The sequence below is a fragment of the Alternaria arbusti genome (assembly GCF_024043155.1).
Source record: "Alternaria arbusti strain BMP 1465 chromosome Unknown scaffold_8, whole genome shotgun sequence".
Lineage (NCBI taxonomy): Eukaryota > Fungi > Ascomycota > Dothideomycetes > Pleosporales > Pleosporaceae > Alternaria > Alternaria arbusti.
In genome coordinates, this window is record NW_026249948.1 from 1,324,991 (window position 1) to 1,352,554 (window position 27,564).

General features: G+C 44.9%; 8 protein-coding genes across 8 annotated transcripts; 6 read left to right on the forward strand and 2 right to left on the reverse strand.

Annotated features, from left to right (window-relative positions):
• Positions 1 to 998: 998 nt before the first annotated feature.
• Positions 999 to 1,755, forward strand: J4E86_006839 (uncharacterized protein; the record flags this gene model as incomplete). Its single annotated transcript, XM_051447363.1, has 2 exons — positions 999 to 1,080; positions 1,133 to 1,755. 2 exons carry the CDS (start codon positions 999 to 1,001, stop codon positions 1,753 to 1,755), a joined length of 705 nt encoding a protein of 234 aa, XP_051301848.1.
• A 456-nt stretch (positions 1,756 to 2,211) lies between these two features.
• J4E86_006840 (uncharacterized protein) lies at positions 2,212 to 3,254 on the reverse strand (the record flags this gene model as incomplete). The annotated part of the gene is made up of 2 exons (XM_051447364.1): positions 2,212 to 2,227; positions 2,281 to 3,254. 2 exons carry the CDS (start codon positions 3,252 to 3,254, stop codon positions 2,212 to 2,214), a joined length of 990 nt encoding a protein of 329 aa, XP_051301849.1.
• Positions 3,255 to 5,263: 2,009 nt separating this feature from the next.
• On the forward strand, positions 5,264 to 6,487 carry J4E86_006841 (uncharacterized protein; the record flags this gene model as incomplete). The annotated part of the gene is made up of 2 exons (XM_051447365.1): positions 5,264 to 6,035; positions 6,069 to 6,487. The coding sequence occupies 2 exons, from the start codon at positions 5,264 to 5,266 to the stop codon at positions 6,485 to 6,487; spliced, it is 1,191 nt and encodes a 396-aa protein (XP_051301850.1).
• A 1,091-nt stretch (positions 6,488 to 7,578) lies between these two features.
• J4E86_006842 (uncharacterized protein) lies at positions 7,579 to 8,208 on the forward strand (the record flags this gene model as incomplete). Its single annotated transcript, XM_051447366.1, has 2 exons — positions 7,579 to 7,735; positions 7,862 to 8,208. The coding sequence occupies 2 exons, from the start codon at positions 7,579 to 7,581 to the stop codon at positions 8,206 to 8,208; spliced, it is 504 nt and encodes a 167-aa protein (XP_051301851.1).
• Positions 8,209 to 8,810: 602 nt separating this feature from the next.
• J4E86_006843 (uncharacterized protein) lies at positions 8,811 to 10,401 on the forward strand (the record flags this gene model as incomplete). Its single annotated transcript, XM_051447367.1, has 2 exons — positions 8,811 to 9,719; positions 9,781 to 10,401. The coding sequence occupies 2 exons, from the start codon at positions 8,811 to 8,813 to the stop codon at positions 10,399 to 10,401; spliced, it is 1,530 nt and encodes a 509-aa protein (XP_051301852.1).
• Positions 10,402 to 11,013: 612 nt separating this feature from the next.
• J4E86_006844 (uncharacterized protein) lies at positions 11,014 to 13,142 on the forward strand (the record flags this gene model as incomplete). Its single annotated transcript, XM_051447368.1, has 2 exons — positions 11,014 to 12,697; positions 12,748 to 13,142. 2 exons carry the CDS (start codon positions 11,014 to 11,016, stop codon positions 13,140 to 13,142), a joined length of 2,079 nt encoding a protein of 692 aa, XP_051301853.1.
• A 464-nt stretch (positions 13,143 to 13,606) lies between these two features.
• Positions 13,607 to 14,902, forward strand: J4E86_006845 (uncharacterized protein; the record flags this gene model as incomplete). The annotated part of the gene is made up of 1 exon (XM_051447369.1): positions 13,607 to 14,902. One exon carries the CDS (start codon positions 13,607 to 13,609, stop codon positions 14,900 to 14,902), a length of 1,296 nt encoding a protein of 431 aa, XP_051301854.1.
• An 11,283-nt stretch (positions 14,903 to 26,185) lies between these two features.
• J4E86_006846 (uncharacterized protein) lies at positions 26,186 to 27,455 on the reverse strand (the record flags this gene model as incomplete). The annotated part of the gene is made up of 3 exons (XM_051447370.1): positions 26,186 to 26,494; positions 26,547 to 26,758; positions 26,810 to 27,455. The coding sequence occupies 3 exons, from the start codon at positions 27,453 to 27,455 to the stop codon at positions 26,186 to 26,188; spliced, it is 1,167 nt and encodes a 388-aa protein (XP_051301855.1).
• Between the last annotated feature and the right edge of the window lie 109 nt (positions 27,456 to 27,564).

Below are 27,564 nucleotides of genomic sequence, written 5' to 3' on the forward strand. Positions count from 1 at the left end.
TTGCCCAGGCTGGTGTTATTGCACGCGCGCAGTGCTGCTCTTATCGGACCTTATGGTGATTTGCCAAGTGGGGCAGCTGCCGGTTGTTCCTGCAGTTCTCCTCACAACGATCATCCCACGTCTCTCCCTTCCACCAACCTGCCCTTGTCCAACATACCCAAGGGGGTGACAAAACGCTCTTCACCATGCGACAAAGTCTGGAAAAGCCGATGATCGGCAACCCGCACGTTTGTCCGAAGGTCGCGGCCTGAAACTGGCATCCCCCAAGCCTCGGCCGGAGAGAATAACGTCTCAGTTTCTGCCGGTGCCGTGAAATTCTCGAAGGCTATGCGCTTCGCCACGGCGCGGCGCATCGCCAGATGACCTGCTCCTCGAATCGTGCAGCAGCTTTTACGGCCGAGGAGAATTACAATCTCGCTCACTTGCATCCGAAAATCGATAACGCTCGCGCCAAAGGGATCGCTGCCTCCTAAGCGTACATAGAATCGGTAGAAGACTCTAACTTTACAAACAAACAGGAACGAACAATCCCTTGCTCTGGATCCGCGATCTTCGCGCGTAGGAACCGGTGAACAACATCTGGGAACCATGTCAAGCTCTTGTCAAATTCATCTACCGGCACTATGAGCATGACAACGCATCCTATGCCTGCTAGGTTTGCAAAATTAATTGGCTGGATAGCTCCGCTGGATGGCATTGTCTAATTTCCCACGAGATAACCCACACGGCTAACGCAGATCGACACTAGCATTCAGCCTGTCTGCGGCAACTAGCCGAACAAGCCTTGTTACCAAGGTCAGGGGAAAATATTAAGTAGCAATGCGCCTCCTCGTACAGGCGCCTGCACGCCGTCAAGCCTCAGCTCCTCGTATCGTCAGTCGTTTTTGCGACCACACACTCATTTATACCCAATCCAGTCATTCTTTGTACTTGCGCAACTCCGACCGTTATACCCTAATCTAATCCTCGTTTTTTTTACGAGACCCACCAAACCCACCATGCGTCAATCCATTGCTATCCTCTCCATCCTGGCAAGCGCGGCTTGTGCTGAAGACGTCGTCAGCTTCTTTTTCCCTGGTGGTACGTCACTCTAGTCCGAGGAACACTGCAGATCAAAGTCTAACAAGCGCAGGCTACGACGGCATCGACCCTGTCGCAACCATCAACACCGCCAACCCCTCCACTACCGAGTTCCACATCGCATGCCCCACGGGCGTCGACGATAGCGAGTGCGGCTGGGGCCCAGGCCTCGATGTCACCATCCTCTCGCAAACGCGCTTCCAAGCCCAAATGTCCACCGACACGATATCCATGAGCCTCGGATGCGACTACAACGAGAAGGCAGTCGAGATGACTTGCACGGTGAACCAGCTTGGTGGCAATGACGATACGGGCGGCAAACCCATCACTGCGACACTCTCCAGCGATGACGTGCAGTTCCTTTCTGCAACCGTCGTTGCTGGAAACAGCCTCTTGACTCCTGCTGCAAGTGCCGCGACCAGCATGACCGCCTCAGCGCAAGCTGGCAGCACTGTTGCTACTACTATGAGGAGCGCTAGCACGGGCGCGATGACACCCAGTGGATCTATCATGCCGACTAGCACCATGGCCTCTTCGGCTTCTACACCTGCTGCCAGTGGATCTGAATCGGCGTCGGCGTCTCTGCCTGAGAGCACCGGTGCCGCTCCCAAGTATGGCATTGAGGGCTCTGCGCTACTGGCCCTTGCTGGTGCTGCTGTGCTGAACTTCTGGTGAAAGCGCCAGTGAGTAGTTGGTAGATGATAAATAAACGTTAACGAAGACCGTCATTGGCAACAAAGACGCGATTTATCAATTTGTCAGAACCCAACCGCGACCGATGTGTCAATTTGTGGCTTACTAATTACGATCTTCAAGCCATCCCATTACCTCTAATCATCGAGTTGAAAGTTTTTGTTTGTTGATAGACGACCAGTACTCACCGGGGGACAGCCCGGCTCACACCGCCACACAGTCCACACGTCCTGCCCAGTCACAGCATCCCTAGTCCGAATATTTTCTAGCACGACCGTAGCAGGCACAGGCCCTTCGATGAACCGATGCAGCTCAACAACACGCAACCTATCGAGGCGATAACCCAAAGCACAACCGCAAATCTTCTCCGCAAACTTGAAAGCCAACGCGTCAGCTGGCTGAAAGACTACGCGTTCCATCGTGTGGGGGGGTCTTTTCCTAGTAAGCAAGTACGCTGAGGAGTTGAAACGAAGCGTGTGTAGATTTTTGAGCCTTCTACACAAGTACCTGAGCTTCTTTCCATTCTTACGTTGTGACCTTCCTAGTGGATCGACATTATCGTTGCATTCCCAGAGGATAGTCAGGTTTATGATGGGCGCGATGTCTCCCTCGAGGAAGTTTACGAACGGGTGCCGCCCGTTGTAGTCCAGGGTCAGATGTGTGAGACTGCTGATGTTGATACATAACCAATCAAGGTTGGTAGACAAAGTCAGACTTTTTATATTCGTCATGCTTAGACCTTGACTCAGCCAACAAATGCCAGTTTCTTCCTCTCGCCTGAGAAACCAGCCAAGATTGCCATACACGTTGTTGGAACTGGGTGCTGCTTTGGCGTAGATCTCGACGGCGCGCAGTTGAGGCAAAGACGCTAATATCAAACTAGCGACCATGAGTTCGCTCGGGCAGGAGAGGCTCTGTATCCATCGTGCGTGACCTGCGCCGGATCGCTGGGAGCCATCCGGGAGAGTGTAGATAATGTTGGCCATCTTTGCTGCTAAACTGCCTGGGACATGGTCCGACGACTCGCTCAGGTATTGTAACGGCCGTATAGGCACACCTTTCCATAACCATGTCGCTAGACTGCACACATTTTTCACTAGATCGGGGCGCTCGATAATTGTACGCAAGAAATGCAGAATCGGTGATGCATAAAAGCCGTCGTACGACGGTTCGCGGTCTTGTAATTGGCGCGGTAGCGATACATTTTTGAACAAGAATTCTTGCGCTATGGGTGCAAGCCGCTTGCATGTCAATGCTAGATTCACTAGTGGTTGCGTGCTTTCTCTATGTTTCTGCCGTGTCTCTGCGGCACTCTGAGGAAGTGTAGCTGTCGGCGGATCTTTGGGATGAAGAGGAAGCCAAGTGGGCGAGCCATAGCCAGCGTCTTTGTCGATTTTCACGTCGGGCTGTAGGTAGCTGGCAATCTGGAGGAAGAGCTCGTTGGGTAGGTCGAGAAGCGAGGGTTTGCTAGTCATAGACATGCTGGTTTCGGATGCCTAGATATGGTGATCAGGATTCCTTGAGCTTGAGACGTGAACGAGGCATGAACGAATTATAAGCGGTCTATAGAGATCGTACATATGAAGGTCATAGTACGAAAAAAGAGGTGTTCATGATTCACAGCGCCAATTACACCCAAACACTGTTCAAGATCGTTCTTTTGCACCCGTACTTCATGACGAACTATATGAATCTCATTCTCGCACTGTAAGAGTCAACATTCTAATTCAGTCGCCTACTCTTGCTTCGTGCTTCTTCCAGAAACTATGCACTTTGGATATTTCCTCTTGCCCGCGCATTCGCAGTTAGGACGACGAGCGTCGCCACAGTCAGGTATGCAAAGATGTCTAGAAACCCGAAGGTCATGATGACGCTAAACCCCAACACAGCATACACCAGCCGTCCGTACACTAGGAATTTCAACATATTCCTACTGGACCTTGGAAAATGTGTTTCGTATGTCAAACGAGTAAACGCAAAGCCTGCAATGATAAAGAAAACGGCAGGTGCGACATCCTCGCCAGAATGCGCGCCAGAACGCGAGCGGTCATAGATTGCATGTCCAGTTGTAATATCGCATAACAGTCTCAATTCAGGGAAGCGTTCCATGAAACCGTACGAGTATGTGCCATACGCAACGTGCAAAGCTGGATCGTGGATAGCGACGTACGATGGAGGTGGATTCCCGAATCGCTGATAAGCCAGGCAGAAGACCGCGATGGGAGCGACGATAGCGAATATGGGAAGGGTGATGAATAGAAAAGCGCGCGAGGCTTCGTCGTGCGCGATAATGATGAATACGTCGAACCATGTCAGTACCTCGCCGTTGTACATTTTGATCTCGCTGCTTGATGCATCCATGTCTTCGACGCCGAACGGGGTCCATCCGAGTTTGCGGTCGTGCCACTGGAACCAGGGTGTTCGACATACTCTGCCTAGAAAAGCAGTGAATCTCGTGCGAGGGAATAGTGGAAGGAGCTTCTGGCGACACAAGAGGCATTGTTCTACATCGTTGGTGGCGCGTCGGTAGGTCTCGAAACAGTGTTGGCCAACAATGTGGCCGCATGGTAACCTTATGGGTAGACATTCGGGTCTTGAGTCACTTCCCTCTTCGTCGTCCTCTTCTTGGCTAAAGTACGTGCGCAGGCATATCCAGCAGTCTTGTTCGATAAGATCCGCTGGATCGACGTAAGTAAACTGGTAAGCATATCGTGTACTGAACAGAACATGAGAGAGTGACTTTTCCAGAGTGCTCATTGTGGAGAGTAAGATACCTGAGAGTGGTAGAGTATGGGAACCGCAACGAAAATGATAACCAGTTTACCGATATTGACTGACATATTGACGGAGCCGATCTTCACACGTTTGAGCATATTGAAGATATGGTCTACACGAACTTCCGTTCGATCGGAACCAGTGCTGTAGAGTGGTGATTCAATTGTGGTAGTCGAAGGTAGCAAGTCATGGAAGGTGTATATCCTTGGAATTCGATCGTCGACTAGTATTATATGGGGATATTGACGCCAGGGTACACTGTTGACGCGAGTGCAGCTTCGTTAGGCGCTCCCAAGTCCTCCAGATCCGGTGAAGGAGCGGTAAATGGCTTGAAATGTGCGCTCATATGAGGTGTATCGTAGCCCACTGATGTTGCAGTCGAGGTAGAGTCAGTGTTATGATCCCGGCGAAGGACGAGTGCAAGGATGGAATTAAAAGGGTCCGTTGACCGCAATTCGTGCACGTGGCCTGAGACGGTACAACTCGGGCGAGAGGTCCGTAGAGGTTAGCAAGTTCCACAGTGAATCGCGTTACGATTGTGCAACTGCCAAGAGCCCTTTCCTCTCTCACCACCAGAAGCCTACCCGATGCAGTTAGCGTGGCTCGAGCGTGGCTCAAGGCCACAAGCAACATTGAACAATCCAGCCTTTTCCACTCACAATCAAAACCAACAGATCTGTACTTCCGGAATAGATTCAACTCACAACCCGCCGCCATGTCGCAATCCACGACCGCGATACTGCGACTTCCCGATGAGCTCCTGGTCAGCATCACTGGCGGAGTCGAAACCGTAGACCTCCACGCTCTGTCGCTCACTTGTCGTCGTATGCGTCCAATAGCACAAGAAGGTCTTATCAAACGAGCGACTGTCGGGCCGGCAAACCTGTGGAAGCTGAACGCGATGTTGCGAATTCACCCAGATCTGGTCACGTCCTTCACCCATCTTCGTCTCGGACCAATGACGATGGACGTAGCGCGTGATTCATACCGAAAAGACTTCACCGCATGGAAAATCAGCAGGGGTTGCTATGAGCATAGCACGACAGACGCGGAAAGATCGACAGTATGCTTTTTCGAGAGCATGACCGTTCTCTTTACTCTTGCGCAAAGTCTGAAGGCTACATCCTTCAATGGGATGTCCGGCACCATCTTCGATGATGTCAAAGACACATATCATCAGTTCGTCCGTCCCAACAAGCCTGCAACCATATCAACGCATCAACCAATCCGACAAGCGAGATCGGAGCTTCAAGCGCGACTCGAGGAGATCAATGTCGAAGTTAGTCTTGTCAGTGAATATCTGCACAACGGTCTGATCATGGGCCTGGACCCGGTAGACTTTTCAAGTCTCAAGCGGCTGGTGATCCCATACCAATACCTATTCGACAAGCTATGCATCCACGACAGGGTTACATTCGGACATCGCATTCGTGATCCAGCAACGGCTGAGCTTCGCCATGTACTCCCTTCATCCCTCGAGTCTCTCCGTACGAGCATTAGCCATGAAAATTTATGGCCAGGCACACAGTGGCTCGACAATCTGATAGCTGATGATGTCAACTTTCCAAGATTGCGCGAAGTCCAGCTGCTGTATCCGTATAACATCGTCTCCATGGGCTGGCATTATAGATCCATTCCCTATTCCAACAACAAGGAGTTCCCGGCTGCGCTTCGGAGATGGCGGGCATCGCGTGTTGACCTGACCACCGCGTTTGGCACTACTAAATTCCGCGAGATACGATGGGAGGAACCGAGCGGTAACCTGACTACCGCCTTGGCGACCAGGAAACTTTACGCGGACGCGAGACAGCCAGAAAGGCATTATAGCACCGGTGATCTCATTCCTGTCATCGAGAAGTGTCTGGCCACTACACATGATCAGTTGGAGAAGGAACCTGAGATGATGGCAGCACTTGGCTATGTACTAAGGTCTCCTTGATGCCGCCGTCTTCGACAGTTCCACGGAGCTCTCTACAATATGAATTGTACAAGCGCTGCAGTGGTTGGAAAGGGGTTATTGAGGCGATTCAAAAAGGAATGACGACTTGAGTGTGTGAAAAGCGGTGGCGGCGGACACGCAAGGGCGGCTGTAGTCAATCGAGCTGCGCTGGACTCAAATAGCTGACAGTTTGAAGAGAATACAAAAGTGAATGGAAAATGGTCATGGGTATTCACAGTTATTTTGCAGTGGTGCAGTGCCAGGCGTCGTGTCGGTGTTGTGAAGAAGCGATGGGTTGCTCACCCCCGTCTGCTGTTGCGCACGCGCCCTGACATCATTACCGGTCCCACTCGCTCCGTCCTTCCTGCCTCCCTCTCGCCATCTTGCCTCCTGTGGCCCCCACGATATCAAAATCCAGACCCTCTGGCCATTCCAGACGCCTGCCCCCGATACCCGCGCAGACGATCCCACGAAGCCTACTCCAGCTGCCAGCTTCACGTATGACGACATGTTCGCGATGCTGCGCAGGGGGCTGTGTGGCCGCACGCGCTTGAGCTGAGGCGCACCCCTTCACGGCCACGAGACGCGACAGGGGCTCAGCAGCGCAATTGTCGCTCTGATGATCTAGATTCCCGTGCGACGCATTCGATATGACGTCGGTCGAAGCTCTGGATATACCAAAATGTCGGACAGAGCTGCCGTGCTCTAACGGGCTCCTATACCATAGGGCTGCAGACGGGTCCAGACCGCCATTATCGTGACCGCAGGACCTGGGTATGATGTCGTTGTGGTGTGGCTACGGTCGATCAGGCTCACTTGTGCGCAAGGCATCTACTCTACGGTGTGCTTGTCGTGCCAGAGAGGGTAAGATGAGGGAGGTGGAGAGTTTATGATCTCGATGGGAGAGATCTGGACCCTTTAGACCATGCTACGTCGTTGAAGACTGCGTTGGGTATACTGCGCGTTGCGCTGACGTCCAGTATACAAAGGTAAGCGTTGTACACTGACATGGCGGATGCTATCACTATCAGATACATCACATTCAAACTCTCACTACGCAATCAGCACTTTACAAGTCTTCTCACTTCCACATGCGCGAACCAAGACACACGTCGTCCAAATCGATCGAATCGAACAAGCAAATCCCCCCTAGCCTACCTCCGAACGCCGACCTCAGTATCACAATGACACTTGAGAGTAAACCCCAGCGCTGTACGAAGAAGCATCGCGCGATCAAGCGGCCTGACGGTATCATTGTCGAGCATCCCCGGTATCGACCAGCAGGCACACCGCAGAAGCCCACAAGGAGTCCCGAACGGAACTTGATCTCATTAGATCACGTCGATACACAACGAAAGCACATACAAAGAGCAGGTCCGAACAGTATGGAGCACGACCTCATGGGTATACGCACGGGCATGGACATGGACATCTCTGTTCGCGCCGTGCCCGTCGATGCTATGGGCAGTGACAGCTACACTAGACTGGGGAGAGGGAGGGGAGGATACAATGAGGTTGCGCGCGAGCTCACACCTGTTCATGTCATGGCAAACGGGTGCAAACAGCAGTCATATGCCGGCTTTAATCCTATGGCTCGCTTCCTTAGCGAGCGAGGGCCCTGGAGTCCTCACTCTTCTCGAGAAGATACAGCAAAAGACCATGGATCCTACTCGGCTGCGGCTTCCTCAGTGCCAGGATCAAAAAGGAAGGTGCTGTGGTGACTATCGGATCCACCTTCTCGGGCTCACGTCTACGCAAGCCATTGCAGACGAGGTATATTATCCGGTGGCCGTGTGCTTGGTGTGTCTCGTTTAGACACTCACAGTCGGAACCCGAGTGCCGAACCGATGGCCGATGGTTGTCTGAATTGTGGTTGCGATGCCGAGGATTACGACTGCAGGACGGGCCGGGGAATGGATGGAGCAGCGGCAAGCGATCACACATGTGCATCTTTCCAGACAAACGCCCGTAGTAATACGAGCGAGCATGCTGATTGTGTCGCCACCGAGTATATCGGCCAATTCGTAGCCCTGTTACTGTTTCACTCTAACACTTGCTTGATCTTGCCATGCGCAGCGTCACTACCACGCTTGCCGCAGCACCGATGAGCTATGATCCATGATGCGCCAGGCGTCGCCAATCCTGCAGCAGTACCTTTCTGGAATGCAGGCTCCACATAAGAGCTGTGGCGCGCTCGTTTTGCGACTGCATTCATTATCTATATCAGGGTTGCCCTCAACCCCTTCTCAGCGCGGCGAAACCCGAGAAGGCCATAAAACCCTGCGCTACTCACTGCAGTCACCAGTCCTATTTCTCCAGCAAGATGGCGGTACTTGATGTCCTCCAGCGGTTTTCAGATATCAACCCCCTCTTCTTCGCGATAGTCGGGCTAGCCTTGACAGCATACGCTATTGGCGCACTGTCCTACTCGCATCGCGTCCCTAAGAATGCGCCACCTCAAGTCAAAGACGATCTTCCAGTCGTCGGAGCTCTTGGTTTCTGGACCCGAAGATGGGAATGGTGGAGCGAGCGACGCGACCAGTCCAAGACGGGAACCTTCTCTTTCCATGCTGGGCCGAACATGATTGTTGCGCTTTCAGGAGATAAAGGGCGCCAGCTGTTCTTCGAGTCGAAAGATCTGGGCTTCACCGAAGGATATGCTGTGTTGTTCGGTAACTCGCCCAAAGTTTCCAGGACCATCACCGCCGAGGATAACAATCTCAGCTTCAGCGCCATGTTCCATCGCCGTCTTAATTTCTTCTTGAAGAACGACCAATTCCGTCGCAAGCTGCCTATCTTGATATCCGACACAAAGCAAGCTCTCGAAGCCATCAAGAATGAGCCCAGTGGCCGCACCAATCCCTTTGAGAGCCTGTACCGGATCGTCTTCCGTCTCACCATCCGCATGGTAGGCGCTACTGAGATTGCCGAAGACCCTCAGATGCTGGAGGAGGTTCTAAAGATGTTTGAGACGATTGAAAGCAGCTCTACCGCTACGTCAGTCTTGTTTCCGAAGCTCCCTTTACCGGCTCTCTTGAAACGGAACTGGGCAGGAGCGCAACTGTATATGATGATCGACAAAATCATCAAGAAGCGTGCGTCAAGCGACGAGAAGCACGATGATGCGCTGCAGTACTTGCTGGATCAGGGTGATCGCGCCGAGAGAGTCGCTCAGTTCGTCGTTGGAGCGTTGTTCGCCGGTCTACTCAACAGTGGTATAAATGTAGCCTGGGTAAGTAAATCCAAGCCTCCTTATACCTTGCACCGACAGAATATAAGCTAATGTCAACTAGGTAATGTCCTATCTCGCCACCTCACCCGAGTGGCTCGCCAGAGCGAACGACGAAGTCCGCAGTAATGCGGCGAGGTACGCTAAGAACCCGACCGCACCCTTGCTCCAGCAGCTCGACGACGTACCTATAGAGGCATGGGAGGGCGAGTTCCCAGTCATCGACATGTGCCTGCGAGACTCCCTACGTCTGAACCTGCTCGGCACGGCCTTCAGGCGGAACATCAGCGGCAAGAACATACCCACGGGCAACGGCGACGAAGTCATACCACCCGGCGCATTCGTTACATACGCCCCGGGCGACATACACTACGATCCAGAGATCTATCCCGACCCACAAAAGTGGGATCCGGCTCGATACATGCCAGATCGTGCGGAGGACAAGAAGAAGGCAGCACATGGCTTCCTTGGCTGGGGGTCAGGACGGCATCCGTGTTTGGGCATGCGCTTTGCGAAACTCGAGCAGAACATCATCACGGCGTACTTTATTGCTACTTTTGACTTCAAACTTGAAGATGAGAGTGGCAATGTGCTCAGTGTCGCCCCTTTGGTTGACCGCAATGGGCATTCGGCGCATAAGCCCAAGGAGCTGCAGTTCCTTAGGGTTACAACTAAGGAGACGTAGGTAGTATAAAGTCGGTAATTTGATGGATGAATGTGTTTTGGGAAGAGTACATCCCATCGCCGCTGTCGGTCTTGGGCATGTGAGTGCCGTCTTTTAGGGTGGAGGTGACATGACGCACCGCGATGCGACGCGATACTGCAATATCGAGCAAGGTTTGAAGCAACACGAAATGAACATCCTTATACCCACGCGTGCGCGTAGCTGTCGTTCCTTATCTTGGTAGGGTATGCGCGTCAATGGAAAGAGCATTGGAACGAGTCACCTGCTTGTATACTAGCGGCTTGGCGCGGACGTGTCACACCCTCCTTGCACCTCAGTCAACGAGCAGCCACGGTACACATGTTGCGCAATACACTTTCTTTGCCTTCGAGCTACGAAGTAAAGACATTCCTTCACAGTCTAGGGAGGTTGTTCAAGTAATACCCCACTACATTCACTCGATTACGTCACCCGATAACTGACCATATGCAGGTACCGCGGTAGCCGCCCTTGTGACTGACCCACAGTACTCACATGCACCCATGGATATTTGTCAGAATATCAATATACCAGCGCGATAATCTGTGCTTCAACTCAACCACCCAAACCACATCTCACCCTCTTCATACCGCGATGGCGCCGATGACGCCACTCAGCTCTAGTCCCAGGAAGCGACGCGTAGCGAGTCCCGCAAACGGAGTTAAGACACCACCTCTCTCGCGGGAAGCCGCGATACCAGAATTCAGCCCCGAAGACTCCCAAGATGGCGACCAGCACGATACATCTGCGCTGTTGGACGAAGTCGACACCCACCTTGTCCAAAACAACGGAATGCTCTGCCTTCCATCCGAACTCCTTGAAATGGTAGCTTCCAACATGCTCGGCACTACGCACATCTTTAATCTTGGACTGGTCAACAAACGTCTTGGAGAAATTGTTCAAGAGACCATCGTGCGAGAGCTGATCGTGTCGGGGAGGAACATCAAAGGCTTCTTGCGAATGCTTAGCTATCAGCCGAAACTCCTTAGCAAGGTACTCAGTATCAATCTTGGGGATTTCGGGTGCAGTCACCACGTAGGCTGTTTCTGCGCGAATGAAAACGGTCCCGACCTGGACATACTGGAAGGTCTTGGCGCAGCCATCTCTACGACTACTGGACATACCCCGGACTGGAGCCGGGTTTGGGAGAGCAACGCCTCAGTCGGCACCATATGGAGGAAGGAACCAGCGCTTTACCTTAATCTTCTCGCGATGTCGTGTCCCAACATCAAATCGGTGACTGTCCAGCTACCGGAAGTGAGGCCATTTTTCTCCAGCCAACCGCCACGTTCGCTTCAGCGGGCACCTCTAGTCTTTCCAGCTCTGAATCTTGAGATGCTACCCAGTGCTCCATTTCAAGGGCCAGCGTTACCACTGTTCCAGGCCAAGCTCGAAGCTCTCACAATCGCGGAGAACACCAGATGGAAAGGGCCGCCCACCATCGAGGTTCTTGAGTCGCACGATGCCAAATGGAGGAGTATGGGATCGCACATAATCACGCTGGCGGATTTCGCAAGATTGAAGCGGCTTGACATACCCATGGGCATTCTTGGGCGCCCGGACGACATAGTCTTCTCTTTTGCAGCCAAATCTGATGCAGCACGTGTCAATGATGCGCTTCCGGCTAAAAAGACTTTAGCAGAGGCACGCTCCAAAGTCATACCACTCACTATCCAACACCTTCGCCTGCGCTCGTGTAACAAATGGACATTTGCTCTTTTGCAAAGAATAAACGAAATTCCCGTGGGCGACCTGAGACTCAAGCACGTTGAGCTATGTTTCAACACGCCGTGTAAACAACTCATCATACTGTGCAACGCTTTCGATCTGGGTCGGCCGGATTACCTTGACCTACTTACAAGCCTCGGTCGCAAAGGCATCAAAGTGACCTTCCATAGTGGGTCCCAAGAGTTAACCGGCGACATGCGCCAAGAACTCGAGGCTTTTTATCGTTTACGGCCTCTGGAAATGTGGCGCTGTTCAGGGTCATCAGCGCCATTCACCGAGTGGGCTCCAGAAGCAAGCAGACAACCCCAACCGGCCTTTGGCGTCAGGGTGTTCTTACGTCACGCTGACCACCACTCGCAACTCCTGAACAGCCCCACATTTGATTTGAGGTTGTGGATACAGAGTGCATTCTTTCGTGGTATCAGGAGCAGCAAGTGGGATCCGCAGCTTCAAGAACCAAACAAGAAGCAAGCGACAATCGACTCTAGTGGATGGGCTGACAGGGCTCTGGGGAAGCGTGCGTTCAGGCGACGGCTTTCGCCATTACTGAGTGAGTTTGGTATTGGTGCGATACTGACATAAGACTAACGCGCGTGGCAGATCTGGACACTTTCCAGTTCACTCTCCGCTTCGAGCAGAGACTTGCGCCCCTTGCTAAAGAGACTCTATTCCTTGGTGCAAGCTTTACCAGCACGGAGAGTACGAACGCACAGTCTCCAGAACAATACAGAGACTCGACCAAGAAATCGTGTGGGAAAGAAGAGCAGACAAAGCGGTCCAAGAGAGCTGAGTTCACCGAGCCTGCATCATACATTACCGATAAGGCGCAGGGCTTGGACGAGGACATAGAACGCCTGCATTTAGAATCTGTCAGTATCCCCATGGCCGCCGAGTTCAGTGAGATACTGTGGGCTAGCGTTGCTTGGAAGATACTGCTGCAACCGAAGAAAAGGTTATGCTACAAGGACTGTTCATATTGTCTGGGTGGTACGTAATGATTAGATAAAGATGGACAGTATACGCCATGGGCTAGGTTTCTGAGCCGGCCTGTCTCTGCATATGTTCAGGGTGGATCATCGATCTGTGAAAGATTCTAGATAGTATTCGTAGTAGTCTGGGGAGAACAGTGGGCATGAGATGGGCCGAAGTCATCAGCTGCATCTGCTCGCTGCAAAGATCGGACGTGGAAGACACAAACACGTGACACAACCGTGCGCTTCTTCCAAACTTCCAAAATTCGGTCACCCCGCACTCGATGTGACCCAATCCATACGGTAGCGCAAGCTCATTCGTATATTCTGGCAGCTTGTTATCCGTCGATGATACCCTATCGCTGCCTGTGCGCCAGTCAACCACTCATCACCGCTGCCTAATTAGACATCTCAGCCTCGCGCCTACCCCACCATATTGCCGCCCGCGTGATCCTTGCTCCAGCCCGAATTTCTCTAGCTTGCCCATCATGTTCCGACCATCCGCGTTCTCACATTCACCTCGCACACCTAAGACCATCGGCGATCTTCCCGAAGAACTACTTCTCAACATCAGCGCACAGTTCACGGAGTTAAGTCGCAACCGGGATCTTGCAAGTCTCGCGCTCGTATCGAAGAGATGGCGGCCTGTCGCGCAAGAATGGCTACTCAAAGAACCAAGGTTCAATCTCGCATTCATCGATCGGTACATGTCAGAACTGGGCTACAGGTCGCACCTGCTCGGCCAGGTCAAGAGCTTGGAGATTTGGAGTAAGAGTGAAGGCAGGACAACCAGAACTCAACATACTACTCGTACTGGGGTACAAGTATATCTCACCCAACCCAAGTACAATGCGCTACCTGCTCCGGATTACATAAGGCAGGACGCTGAGTTTCTGGAAGCATGCGGGGTCATGATCAATCACTTCGCTACCAACAAGCGACATGCAAAGGATTGGCTAGAGGCCATCAGAGATGACATCGTCCCTGCATTATTCGCCGTCCTTATCTGTGCTCTACCCAATCTACGCGAGTTGAAGCTCGGCGATACATGGCTCATGGACTTTCCTCTCTTCGCGAGTACACGGTCTGCATCCGCTCGCGCAAGCTATACACTACCATACGAGTGGAAGCACAAGTTCTTGCTTGGAGCGCTGACAGCCAAGTTACCGCATTTGACCGTTCTTGAGATACCGAGCGACATGACAGCGATAAGGTACTCCCACAGCGTGACTACGGTCTTCGACCTCCGCCGCTTCGAGAGCCTGAGGGAAGTCGGTCTGACTATGAAGGCGATACAAGGCCATGGAATCATACGACAAGGACTGCCAATTACGGATCCGGCGGAGATCTTCCCGAAGACGCTGGAAGTCCTGCGCATCAGCGAGGCGACGCACATCACAGCCAACTTCCTAAATACGCTCTGTCTCGCTAAGAAAAAGCTCCACCTACCCAACCTCATGCGCATAGAAGCCTATCATATGGAACATTTAGACAACACCAGATTCAGCGCCGAACTGGACAACTGTCTAGATCCAATCGACGATGTACGAAAAATATGTCGCGACGCCGAGATTGCGGTGTATCTCTACTTCCCGCCGTGGACTATGTCGACGTGGGAGTCGAAGGGTGGTACGCCGTGGCGATTGAAGGCCGAGCCGGATGTGCTACATCGTGCGGAGTACGTGTGCTGGAAGAAAGCGATGGGACCTTTTGGCGTGCATCAGGATCCGATGGATAGGGTGGAGGTTGAGTGGGACGCTGATGGAGATGCGGTTATGATCTAGAGTGTTGTTGGATCGGTGTATATGGTGACGGATGATGCGTGGTATTGCGTAGCTACTCTTGTTGTTGCTCGCGGTCTTTGTGCTTGGAAAGGGTCATCTTGCAGTGGGGAACAAGCAGTCTCGCTCGCATGTAAAGAGGTGACGTAAAGTGATTCGATCTGAATAGAGTTCCAAATTGCCATGGCAATATTGTTGCGTGCAATAGCTGCGAAGTGGATTAGAAATGTCGCGTAACGCTGGCCCTTCCCCTATCTTTGTCTATGCCGAATCCGGTATGGCCTGCCCCAAATTGCGGCCCTGGAGGCCTAATGTCCCGCGGGGCCGAGTTCACAGCTCTGTGTCTGCCTGATTTGAGGACACACACACACACATTGGTTTGTCACGAGCAACGGAGGAAAGAATCGCACACCTATTAATGCGCTTGTTAAGTACTACTACTACTAGGTCTATTCTAGCCTGTTCTAACCTTAATATTTAAGTATATAGGCTATTCTTTTTCTATAAAGTAGAACTATAATTTAATTAATAGTACTTTAGACATATTTTTATAAACTATAAAGCTCTTTTAGCTATATTATAGTTACGTAAGTAGTAGTAAGTATAAAAGTAATATACTAAACTAATCTCTTCTTCTCTATCTATTATATTACTTAGTTATAACTACTTTTAATAATTATATTATTTTATCTATTAATAGTAGAGCTACTAAAGGCGCTATAATTAATTTCTTAACTATAATATAGAAAAAGTAGATTCTTCTTTATAAAGAAGTAAACTTTACTTCTTTTAATCTTATTTAGAAGGCTAGAGCCTAGTTTATACTTCTTATTACTAAAAAGTAAAGAAACTTTTAAAATAGTAAGTACTACTTTAAAAGCTATATAACTAAGTTAATAAGTATAGCTTTAAATAATAGTTTTAGCTAAGATCTTTTTTAAGCTTTCTTAATAAGGCTAAATAAGCTATTAAAGAAAAAGAAAAATTAGACTAACTATAAAAAGTAATACCTTAACTTAGATTATATACTAAGAGAAATCTAAAAACTATAAGACTAAGTATAAAAAGATAGTAAAAGTAGGCGTAAAAGTATATAACTGTAGGTGCTTTTGTATAACTAGGTTTTAGCTCTTAGCTAAAATAGGAGATGTAAACATCTCTAAGCAGCTGTACTGCTAGTTAAAACGCTTGTCGAGTAGAGAAAGCGCTTGGAAATACCAACTTCTGTGCGAGCTGAATCACGATCCCCACAGTCAGATCTGAAAATACATTTCCACTTCCATCCTCCACCCACTACGATCAAATGACACCAGCGCGGAGGGATTGGTGCGACTCCGATGACTCCGACGACTCCATGGCTCAGTGCTTTGATTACCTGCGCATCGACTCATCCTCGGCTTCCGCCTCATCACCAACGCGAATACCAAATGACAGCCAACTTCTGAGTTTGCCCAACGAACTGCTGTTGCGAATAGTAGAATACCTTGCGCCTACCAAGGGTTTGCTCATGATTCAAGGGTATGGTGATCGCCCGTATGTGAGCAGAATCGGGGCAGTCCGAGAAGTGGCACAAGAAACCGAGCAGGCGCGTTGGAGGCATGGGGCAGAAGTCCAGAGTATACTTTTTACGAGTCTGACATGCAAGCGGCTGCTCCCAATAGCCCAGGCCATTTTGTATCGCGACGTTTCCCTACCTCAGCCATACCGCTCGCGGTTGCTGAAGACGAGGGCCCCTTCTTTCTTGGCGCCCTTTCTACGTACGATAACCCATCGGCCAGAGCTTGGCATCCGTGTGCGCAGCCTGGCAGTTTGGTTCTGGCACGAGTCGCCAGCTAGGATTCCATACGACTACGAGAAAGACCGGCTCTGCAATTGTGGTAGCTGTGAGAAGAATCTGGGTAACATTGCTGAGTTACTCCAGCTATCGGTGGAGGAGAAGGAGTCGTTCATGAAGAACTTTAGATCTCCTTCAGAGGCCGCAGTGTGCGGCCTCATTCTTGCGGCACTTCCCAAACTTCAGACCGTGGCACTGTACACAAGACGTTCTTTTGTAGAATCTCAAAATCCCAAAGTTCGCTTCTGGGATTTAGCGTTCGACCTCACACCTTTGAAACAGGGTTTGTCACCCGCCAGGATATCGTCACTCGCACTTTCCACTGGGTTTGAAGGTCTCAGCGCGATTCCTTTTTCCACTCTCACTAACCTCACTCTCCAGTACGGTAGAGGTGCAGCATTCCCAATCGTGCACGAGGGCTGCTGGGTTAACGTCAATACCCTCAAAATCATAAACACAAGAGGGAAATTCTTCAGGGGCGACGGGGGAGAGTTTGCACGGAACCTGCAAGCCCTCATAAAGAGTTTCTCCAATCTGCGGATCCTCGGAGTCGAGTCTGGCCCAACCCTGAACTATTACCCTGTCCTGGCGGGTGTGGATACCCTCGCAATTCATCAAGCGGATCATGATACTCTGGACTCACTAGACAACTATCTTATGGGCCAATTTGCGCCTCTGAAAGATCTAAGACGGTTAGAGGTGCATTGGCGCGGCGATTTGGCACCGCCTGATCATGTAGTGGCAAAATTTCCGAATATGGCGAAGAGGGCGGGGATTCCTATTGTCACTCTAGCTGATGGAGAGATCTGCGAGATCTTCGAATGAATACTGAGACTGTCTTAGGCAAAGTGCTTCAGTGTTTTACTGGCTTGGAAACATAAGATCAAATGCAACGAATGTCAACATCGAAAAGCACTAGAGCATAAGGCCCTGGTGAGATATTAGCGAAGCATTAGTTGTAGACAGTGTATTGCATCTATCAAAGTCTGAATGAGCGACGTGTTAAACAGCAAAACTACGTATCGATACAAACATTACCTCGATAGTCCTTTCTCCTCAGTAAAGAATGAATGCCCAGCTTTTGAACCACTCTTATCCGCTTCGCCATTGCATTACATTTACTTAAGAACCTGGAGCCTGTACACAGTGATGATTGCCAATGCAATGCGTGCAGCACACCCTCATCTCACCCGGAGGCGCATTCGTCCCGCAAGGAGACCAAGCGGGCAAGCACTGCGACGGCGGCGGCGGCGTGCAAAATGTCAGTTCCAAATCCGTCTCAGCCCCACAGACCTTAATCTGACTACCCGCGGGTGGCTCGCCTGAAGCCCATACAATGCTTTCGCAGGTAGCATCCGTTGGCTTGAGTGTCAAGGACTTGCCGGAAAAGCCATCACCGAAGATGTCGCTCATATCGTACCAGACCTGGTTGACGTCGAGATTGTAGGCGAAGATGGTCTGGCTGACGTTGGGCTTGGAGATTCCGCCTTCGATGGGGGAGATCTTGAGGGCGATGCCACCGGATCTGTGTTGGTTAGGATCCTATCACGTGATTCACTCACTAGCGTCGCCCTAGTAGTATATATATAGGGCTTCCTCCCTCTTACATAGAATAACTATTATATCTTTCTCTTCTTATTTTATAGGTTATAAGCCTCTGCGCTACTACGCGCGATTTAGCTACTCTTCTCTACGCTATAGTCGCGCGATAATTTCTAGCGTTACTATTACGCGACTTAGTTCTTAACCTTCTAGCGTACTAACTACTATATATTTCTTCTCTCTTCTATCTATTTCTTATAAACTATCTTATTACCTATAATATCTACTATTAATAGCGTTATCTCTACCTTAGGCAAAGACTTTAAGAAGCTTACTAGTTCTAATAACTACTAGGACTAGTCTAAGGCTTTTATTAAGGTTGCTTTTATCTATAGTTATATAGACTACTATAATAATACTAGCAAGAACTCTAAGAAGCCTTTGCTTTCTACTTATATCGCTCTCTATACTATATATTCTTAGTCTACTACTAACCTACGCAAGAAGGCTACTATCTCTACTTTAATTCTATCTAACGCTGCTACTAAGCTTACTATCTATAACTACGCTCTCTAGTAGTAAGAGAAGTATAATAAGTCTATACGCTCTACTATTACTCTTCTTCGCGCTTTTATTAAACTATAGGTTTAGCAAGAGCTTAAAGAGCTTAATATACTTAACTTCTATCTTGCGTACTACGCTATCTAAGCTAATAATAAGGCCTCTAAGAATATCTTAGTTAACTATACTTTATCTAAGCTAGATAAGATTACTATAACTAATTCTGCTGCTATTTAGCCTCTTTTATCTAAGTTTAAGAGAATATTCTATAATCTTTATAACGCTAGTAGAACTTTATTATATTTATAGTTAATTAATAAGATTAATAAGGTTCTTCTTTACTAGTATAATACGTTTCTTAATTACTAGAAGCTTTTCTACTATAATACTCTTATTACTAATAATATCTTTAAGACCTATAAGATCTTTCTCTTTAACTACTAGAATAATAATAAAGATAAGTAGAATACTTCTAAGAATAAGCCTCTCTAAGCGATCTTAGTAGCTAACTTCTATATCTTCTATATTCTTAATAATAATTCTAATAAGTTAACCTTCTCTAAGTGCGAGTACTATAGTAATATTAGATACTCTATTACTACTTATTATTATATTAGTAAGCTTAATACTTCTATATATACTTTCTATAAGAAGCTTAGTTATATTACTACTACTTATTATAAGAAGAATCGCTAGGCTATCTACTTTAACTAGTCTACTTCTAGTATAGCTGCTACTCTAAATATAGATCTTACACTAGCTAACGTAGATAAGAATACTTTCTTTATTAACTGCATTATTGCGTTTACTTATAACCTCTTACTTATATCTACTTTCTATAGCTCTAATATTAACTACCTAGATATTAACTATATATATACCTACTCTATACTTATTTCTAGTACTAACTTAGCTTAGAACTTTAGGTACCTTACTAGTTTAAGAAGAGCTAACTAAATAGTTAGTAGGTGTATAGGTCTAGATATAGTTAATAGTCTTAATATATCTATATTTATAGTAACTACTTCTACCTCTATATCTATATACTAGATATATAATAGCGGTGCCTTATAATATATTACTAATAATCTTACTCTTTTCTCTAAGCTAGAATACTACTCTAAGCATATTAGTATATGCAAACAAGAATTATAGCTTAAGATTACTAGAAAAGGCACTATTAAGTTTATTATAACTACTTAGAATAAAACCTATATTATTCTATAACTTAATAATATATAGTATATACCTACTGCGTAGTATAATCTTCTTTCTATTACCTCTTTTATTTAATTAGACCTAGATTACTATACTACTACTACCTAGCGTAATAGTATACTTTTTTATTAGAAGTCTAATAATAAGAAAATTATAGTTACACCTCTTTACGTTAGAGTAAATATATATATCTTATATACTGCGCTCTTACTTAATCTTCTTACTGTAGCTATAGTTAACTTTAATAACTTTATATAGTCTAAATACTATTAACTTAGCTATCTCTCTCTAGAATATATATATTAGCTTATAAAAATTAGTAATAGTATAAAGATTACTAATAAGCAAATCTAGATAAAGGCGAAAGATATATACCTTATCTACGCTACTACCTATACTCTTTATAAGGTTCTCTAGAATTCTATAAACTAATACTATAAATACTTTAGTAAGCTTATTATAGTTAATACCTAGAGTTCTTACTCTATCTCTAGAGTTAAAGAAGAGCGCTATATATTATTTCTTATTAATAACACTATACGTTTTACGTAGGTTTAATTCTTTAAGAATAAGTATACTTTTACCTAGATATTTATAGACCTTCTTACCTACCTATCTACTAAGCATAGCTAATCTATTATACGCGTTTAGTATAATAATAAGTTTGTGTAGAGAATAATTACTACCTACTATAATACTTATAGTATTACTATAGAGCTAAGCACGCTATACGCTTATTACTAAGCTAGTACTACTAAACGCTTCTATTATACTATACAAGAACGCACTACTACTATAATCTAAGATTAGACTTCTACTTTAGTTATAGTGTAAGGCATTATTAACTAATATAAGAAGACTTTATATAATACTATATTACCTAAAGATCTTTAGATATTTATAATATAGAAGTTAGTTAATAAGAAGAATAGAGCTTTTTTAAAAGCACTTTACTTTTTAAAGACGCTATATAAAGCCTTATATAATAAAAAGCTAAATCTTACTAAGAATAACGCCTAGAGAGCGTAGGTATATATTACTACTTCTTCTAAGCTTAATTAACTAATTAGCGTTACTATATTATATTACTTATAAAGCTATCTAGCTTACTTTATATACGCTCTTAATAATTAGATATACCTTATATAGCGCTCTAATACTTATAAAGTTAAGCGCGTCTCTATAGCCTATATTAATAACTCTACTAGTTTTAATAATATTTACCTTATAGTATCTATATTAATAATTAAGTCTCTTTTATTATACCTCTAATCTCTAATAAAGTAGAAGCTTCTAATAACTCTAACTATACTAAACTATATAATAACGTTGCTTTAATATCTCTCTCTAGTACTATAGATACTTTTAGTAATTTACTATACTAGTCTAATATACCTCTACTCTCTAAATTATATAGAGAGTACGCAGAAGTTAATAGTAATACTATATATAGCTTATATCTCTATTCTAACCTAAAGTGTATTTAGGTAATTATAAATAATAATAATCTCTGTATCTAATATACTTAACAAAACATTAATTATAACTATTAAACCTAGTATAATTATAATTATCTTCTCTATAGGCGTAAGAAGAATACGCGATAGAAGAAAAAGAAGAAGTAGTATTAGGTAGTAACGCTTACCTAACTAATAGTTTTACTCTACTTTAGAGATAATACTAAGTTATCTACTCTATCTAGTGCTAATAGTAATAATTTAGTTAACTATAATAGTAATAATATTATTATCTCTACTACACTAGAATATACTACCTATAATAACTTTAATAACCTCTATAATAATAATAACGTTATCTCTACTACGCTAGTATACTTACTTCTAGATAATAATAAGGCTATAGCTATAGCTATATATAAGAGTAAATATAGTAATAGTATTACTATTCTCTCTACTTCTTTCTCTACTATTCTAGTAACTATACTAGAAGACGCTTCTTTTATTAATAAATACTTTAAGTATCTTATATTTAAAAAGAGGTATATTTCTAATAACAACTCTTCTAGTTGTTTCTAGTATGTCTAGGCAGAGAAAGTATACTCTACTACTACTATAGATTACTAATAAAACTTTGCTTTATACTATTATCTATATAATAACTAGAACTATAGTATCTTCTACGTGCGCTAAACTTCTAAAGGTCTCTATAATAACTATATCTCTAGTAATAACTATCTTAACTACGTATTTATATATAAGTGTATTACTCTACCTCTATTAAAGAGCTAGCGTTATATTACCTATTAGACTCTAGTAGATTAGCACTATAAATAGAGTAGTCTCTTAGCAATATAATGCAATAGCTAGTACTCTTATAATATCTATATTAATAAGTAATAGGCCTATATTACTATTACTAATAAGAATAACACTCTCTATATAAAATGCGCACGTATATCTATAATATATAATCTTACGTTACTATATCTTAACTACGTTAAATACTAGGCTAGCTAGCCTACTAATACCTAGATAGCTTCTTAACCTTATACTTATTTTAGTAATAATAATACTATCTAGATAGGTATATATCTAGATAGAGCTCTAGATTACTTACTACTCTAAGTCTATTCTAGCTACGTGCTAAGTATATAAGACTATATAGGCTTGCAAGATAGATAGTCTCTATGCAACTAGTATCTCTTAATTAATACTACTATATATAATAGGTCTGTATATTATATAAAGATAGACTCTAATACCTATATTACAAAAGATAAGCGCGTGTACTCTCTTTCTAGAAATAAAGATAACTATAGTACTATTTTTAATTCTACCTATAAGAGCTAGCGTATCTATAGCACTATCTAGCTTTAAGCCTCTAATTAAGATAAGTTTAATAAAAGTCTACTTAATAATAACTTATATAAGCTTAATAGCATTTCTATAGCTACTCTTAACTTATTCTAGCACTCTTATAATAGCTTTATTACTTAGTAGTTAAATAAAGAACCTTTCTTCTCTAACTTCTAGTATAATAACCTACTACTTAATAATAATCTACCTACTCTACGTATATCTAGTATATAGTATAATAATTTACTACTTAATAATAACTTACGTAACCTCTATGCTTTAAGTACTATAACTATTCTTTGTAAGCTGTAGACTTATAAGAAGGCTATAAATATACTCTAAGCTACTAGTTAGTATAATACTACTTAGGCTAAGCTTAACTCTCTTCTAGCTAAGAAAGTATATAAGGTTGTTCTACTTCTCTCTAGAACTAAGTCTATCTCTTCTAAGTTTATCTATAAAGCTAAACTTACTCTAACTAGTAGAATCGCGAAGCTTAAGACCTATATTATTATCTAGAGTTTCTAGTAGCGACTAGGTATTAATTATATAGAGAAGTTCTTACCTACTATAAAATCTTTGTCTATACGCACGCTTCTAGTAATCTATAGTCTTCTCTAATAGACTACCTTCTAAGTAGATATATATATTATATTTCTTAATACTAAGCTTAAGAAGTAGGTTTACTATATACTACTACTGCCTATTATCTTGCTAAAAGAACACGTCTAGCTTCTCTAGAAATCTCTCTATAGGTTAGTATAGTCTTCTTAAGCCTAGTATTAACTTCTTACTAGTAAACTTAAAGATATAGAATTTTGCACCTTACTCTATAACTTATATATCTATATTTATACCTAAGATACTATTATTATCTCTATTTATATTAATAATATTTAGATCTACACGCTATATAATAACACTATTAACTAGTTTAAGACTTAGCTCTCTAAATCTTTTATTATTATATCTAAAGACCTAGATACTCTATATCTTAGTATATATATTAAGTATACTAGCTAGAGTAGTATTAAGATTTATTAGGCTAAATATATGCGTTGCGTGCTTAATAGGTATAGCCTTTAAAACCTCTCTATTACTGCTAATCTATATAATTATAAAGTAAAGCTTACGCGTAATAATAATACTAAGTCTACGCCTACTTTTAAGAAGTAATACCTCTAGATATTTAGCTCTCTTAACTATATATCTGCTATAATATAAATTAATCTTGCCTATACTACTTCTCTATATAGGCGCTTTAATGCAAACTCTTTATAGAATATATTAATAGTATTATATAAGTATACTTATACGTTAGTAGTATATAGAACTTAGGTATTATATACTCTCTATAGTAAGAGCTTTACCTTATTAGCTATATTAATATAGACTAGGCTAGTTGCGTAGACTCGCAGTATTCTACTACTAGGTATATCTTTACTCTAGCTAATAGCTCTATCTCTTAGTTATCTACTATATAAAAAGTTATTATATAGTCTATATATAAGATAGAATATATAGTACTAGAAGAAGCTGTTAAAGAAGCTCTCTAGCTTTAAGTATTTATTAATAACCTTAGCGTTAGCCTCTACTTTAGCACTATTCTAATTTACGTAGATAATTAGTCTACTATAAAGCTATCTAAGAACCTAGAGTTTTATTAATATAGTAAATATATTAATATCTATTACTATTTCCTCTACTAATATATTTAGAATAAGACTATATCTATAAAATAGATTAGCAGCAAGAATAACTCTATAGATATACTTACTAAGCTACTAGATTCTACTAAGTTTATAGCTATATGCAAGATTCTTAGTCTTATTTACTAAGACTCTCTATATAGTATAGGCTACAGCCCTCTACGTCTTACTATAAGTGTAGTTACTATTATACTTTAGAACTATATAAGTAATAATAATAAGGCTCTCGCTCTATAGACTATTTTTCTCTAGAATACCTATAAAGACGCTAATTATATAGAAGCTCTTATATTAGAGTAGCTCTTTTAAGAGTCTAGTATTACTCTAGAATATAAAGAAGCCTAGTATAAGTATATTAGTACTTAGTATACTAACTGCACGTATATAGAGAAAATTAAAGACCTAGATAAGAAGAAATTTATTACCCTATATAGTAGTATCTAGACTACGCTTTACTTTAAGCGTACTACTTTACGCAATAATAACAACTATATCTAGTAGCTCTACTATAGCAAGTAACTTAGAGACATCTATAATTCTAATATAGACTACTTCTATTATAGTACTATGCTTTAACTTACTTTTATAGTCTTTTATTTCTTTTCTCTTTTTTATTTATCTTATAATAGGTTCTAGAGAGGCTGTTAGTTAGGATCCTATTACGTAATTTACTTACTAGCGTCGCTCTAGTAGTATATATATAGAGCTTCCTCTCTTTTATATAGAACAATTATTATATCTTTCTCTTTTTGTTCTACAATCTAGGGTTAGTGCGGAAGGGCTCGCTGTACGATAATTCGGGGTAGATTATGTTCTGGTCGCTTATGCTGTTGCCAACAGACCAGAGGTAGATTGGATCGGTGCAGTGGTTGGTCACGATGGCGCGACCGGCGGCATTGACGCACGCGGCCAGTGCAGTGAGGGTAAGTGCGTTGAAGAGCATTTTGAAGAGTGTTGCCGATTGAAGACCGAGTTTGAGATTGAAGGTGGACAGTTGATGCGAGGACAACTGTGACAGCTCTCTTATACTGTTACTATACTTCATGCACAACGTGGCCGTGACTGATCCTCGTATCTGCAGCAACCCTTTCGCTACTTTTGTCTACATCCCACGAGGATCATTACACCGGTGCGACCGAGTAACCGACAGCAAACGAAGTTCTTCGTTAGAGTATTGGTGGCGATCATCCATGATTGGCCAGCTATTTTCGGCCTCCAATGATGCGCGCCGGCATGCAGATACCAATCACATGGTCCCACGTCTGGAGGTACGCTTATTGGTGTCAGCTGAGGCATTCTCACGCTACGTGAGGCGTACCAGCCGTTTGGGTATGGGCTTTGTACACTAAGACAGCTCGTATATTACGGTAGGCTAAAACACAATGGCGTGTAGCAGTGACCGGATAGCGGGTACCAGTAGGAAAGACCGGGGACGTGAAACCATATCGGTCTCTTCGTATCATAAGTATAAAATGAGATGTTGGATATACGAGTGTTACACGTTGGCTGTTGCAGAGCTTCTTGCCTGGACTGGGCGAGAGTGAAATGACACCGCTCAGCTGAGCTGGAGATCTCGTCACACTGGTGTATATTAACTTTACGATGCTCATGGTATCTCATTGACATTGTTGACCGCCTTGGTTGGCGTAGCGTTCACAGCTTCACGCTTCTTCCTGCTCATCTCGTAGACCATTTTCCTCAAACGGTTGATACTACCCAGCGGCTGATGTGCTACCAGTCCATCCCATGGGTTCAGTTTCATCATGTCCTCCCAGAAGACTCTTCGTTGGGCGCTCAACGCATCCTGAGGTGGGAATTCAACTGTTGCGATGGTCTGATATGGCGCCGTAGCTTCGTCCCATACCACTGAGCCGTCTTCGGTCGGGTGATGAGCAGGTGAAGTACCGAGCTGAATCTGCACTTGACATCAGCAAAAGCGACAACAATTAGGCGTTGTCGAGACGGACTTTGAACTCGTATTTGGCGCCATTATCAGCAAAGTACTCCAACAGCCAATCGCGAAGTGCCTCTCGCGAGTCACTACCTTCGACTTTCTCCTCTCGTTGCTTCATATCGTCGAGTACTGGGAAGAGCGCCATGTGGCCATACCATTCGCCAAAACGAAATGCACTCTGAGTGTAGAACGAGTGGCTGATTATGTTCGTATTCGGGAGCATACCTAGCGCAATGAGTCAAGACGAATATCATCCAGAAACAGCACGTAGCCTACCAGGCGCACTTTGCTTGATAGCGTCTGTCCTTAGTTTTGTCGCTGCGGCCAGCTTCAAGGGACTGTCAAAGTACTTCTCCCTCAGTTCCATGATCTCAAGACAAGTATCGATATCGGTCAACTCGATCGACGGAGCGTTATTGAAGAACACATCCTGCGTACTGGCCTCAGGGTCAGAGCTTTGGAGCTGCTCACCCTGCACACCGAATACTCGCATTCCCAAACCGCGAGGCCCTGGCTGCTGGTCTGCTTGAAGAAAGACAGGTTCATTAGCATATCGTGCCGCGACATCGTAGATCTTGCCGGGTGTCTTGAAAAGGCCTTGTTGTAGGTGGGCCGGCAGGTCCGGAAGCACGGTCATTTTGCCTTTGACAATACCCTGCGTCTTGACGTGCGTCGCTCGAAAAGCATGTCGATGCTGATCGAAGTTGTGCTGCTGCATCCTGTTCATCGTCTCTCCAATCTTCTTAGCGGTCTCATCTTCGTTGGGTTTTGGCGTCTCCACCCCCGGCGCATCCCAGCGAAGGTAGGAGTCGTTTGGCGGAGCTGAAGAAAGAGCGCGTTTTGCGCTATCGTATACATCAGAAAGCGACATCTCAAAATCTAGTAATGAATGAATGCCCAGGGCCAAGGGTTGGCTTTGCATGGGTCTGAGTCGCGATCGTGAATGCTGCACTAGGCCGCGACGTCATAGATGCATCATCACCGCGGAGGTCCCCAGGGCCCCACATGCCGCGGATAGACGCTAAACATGG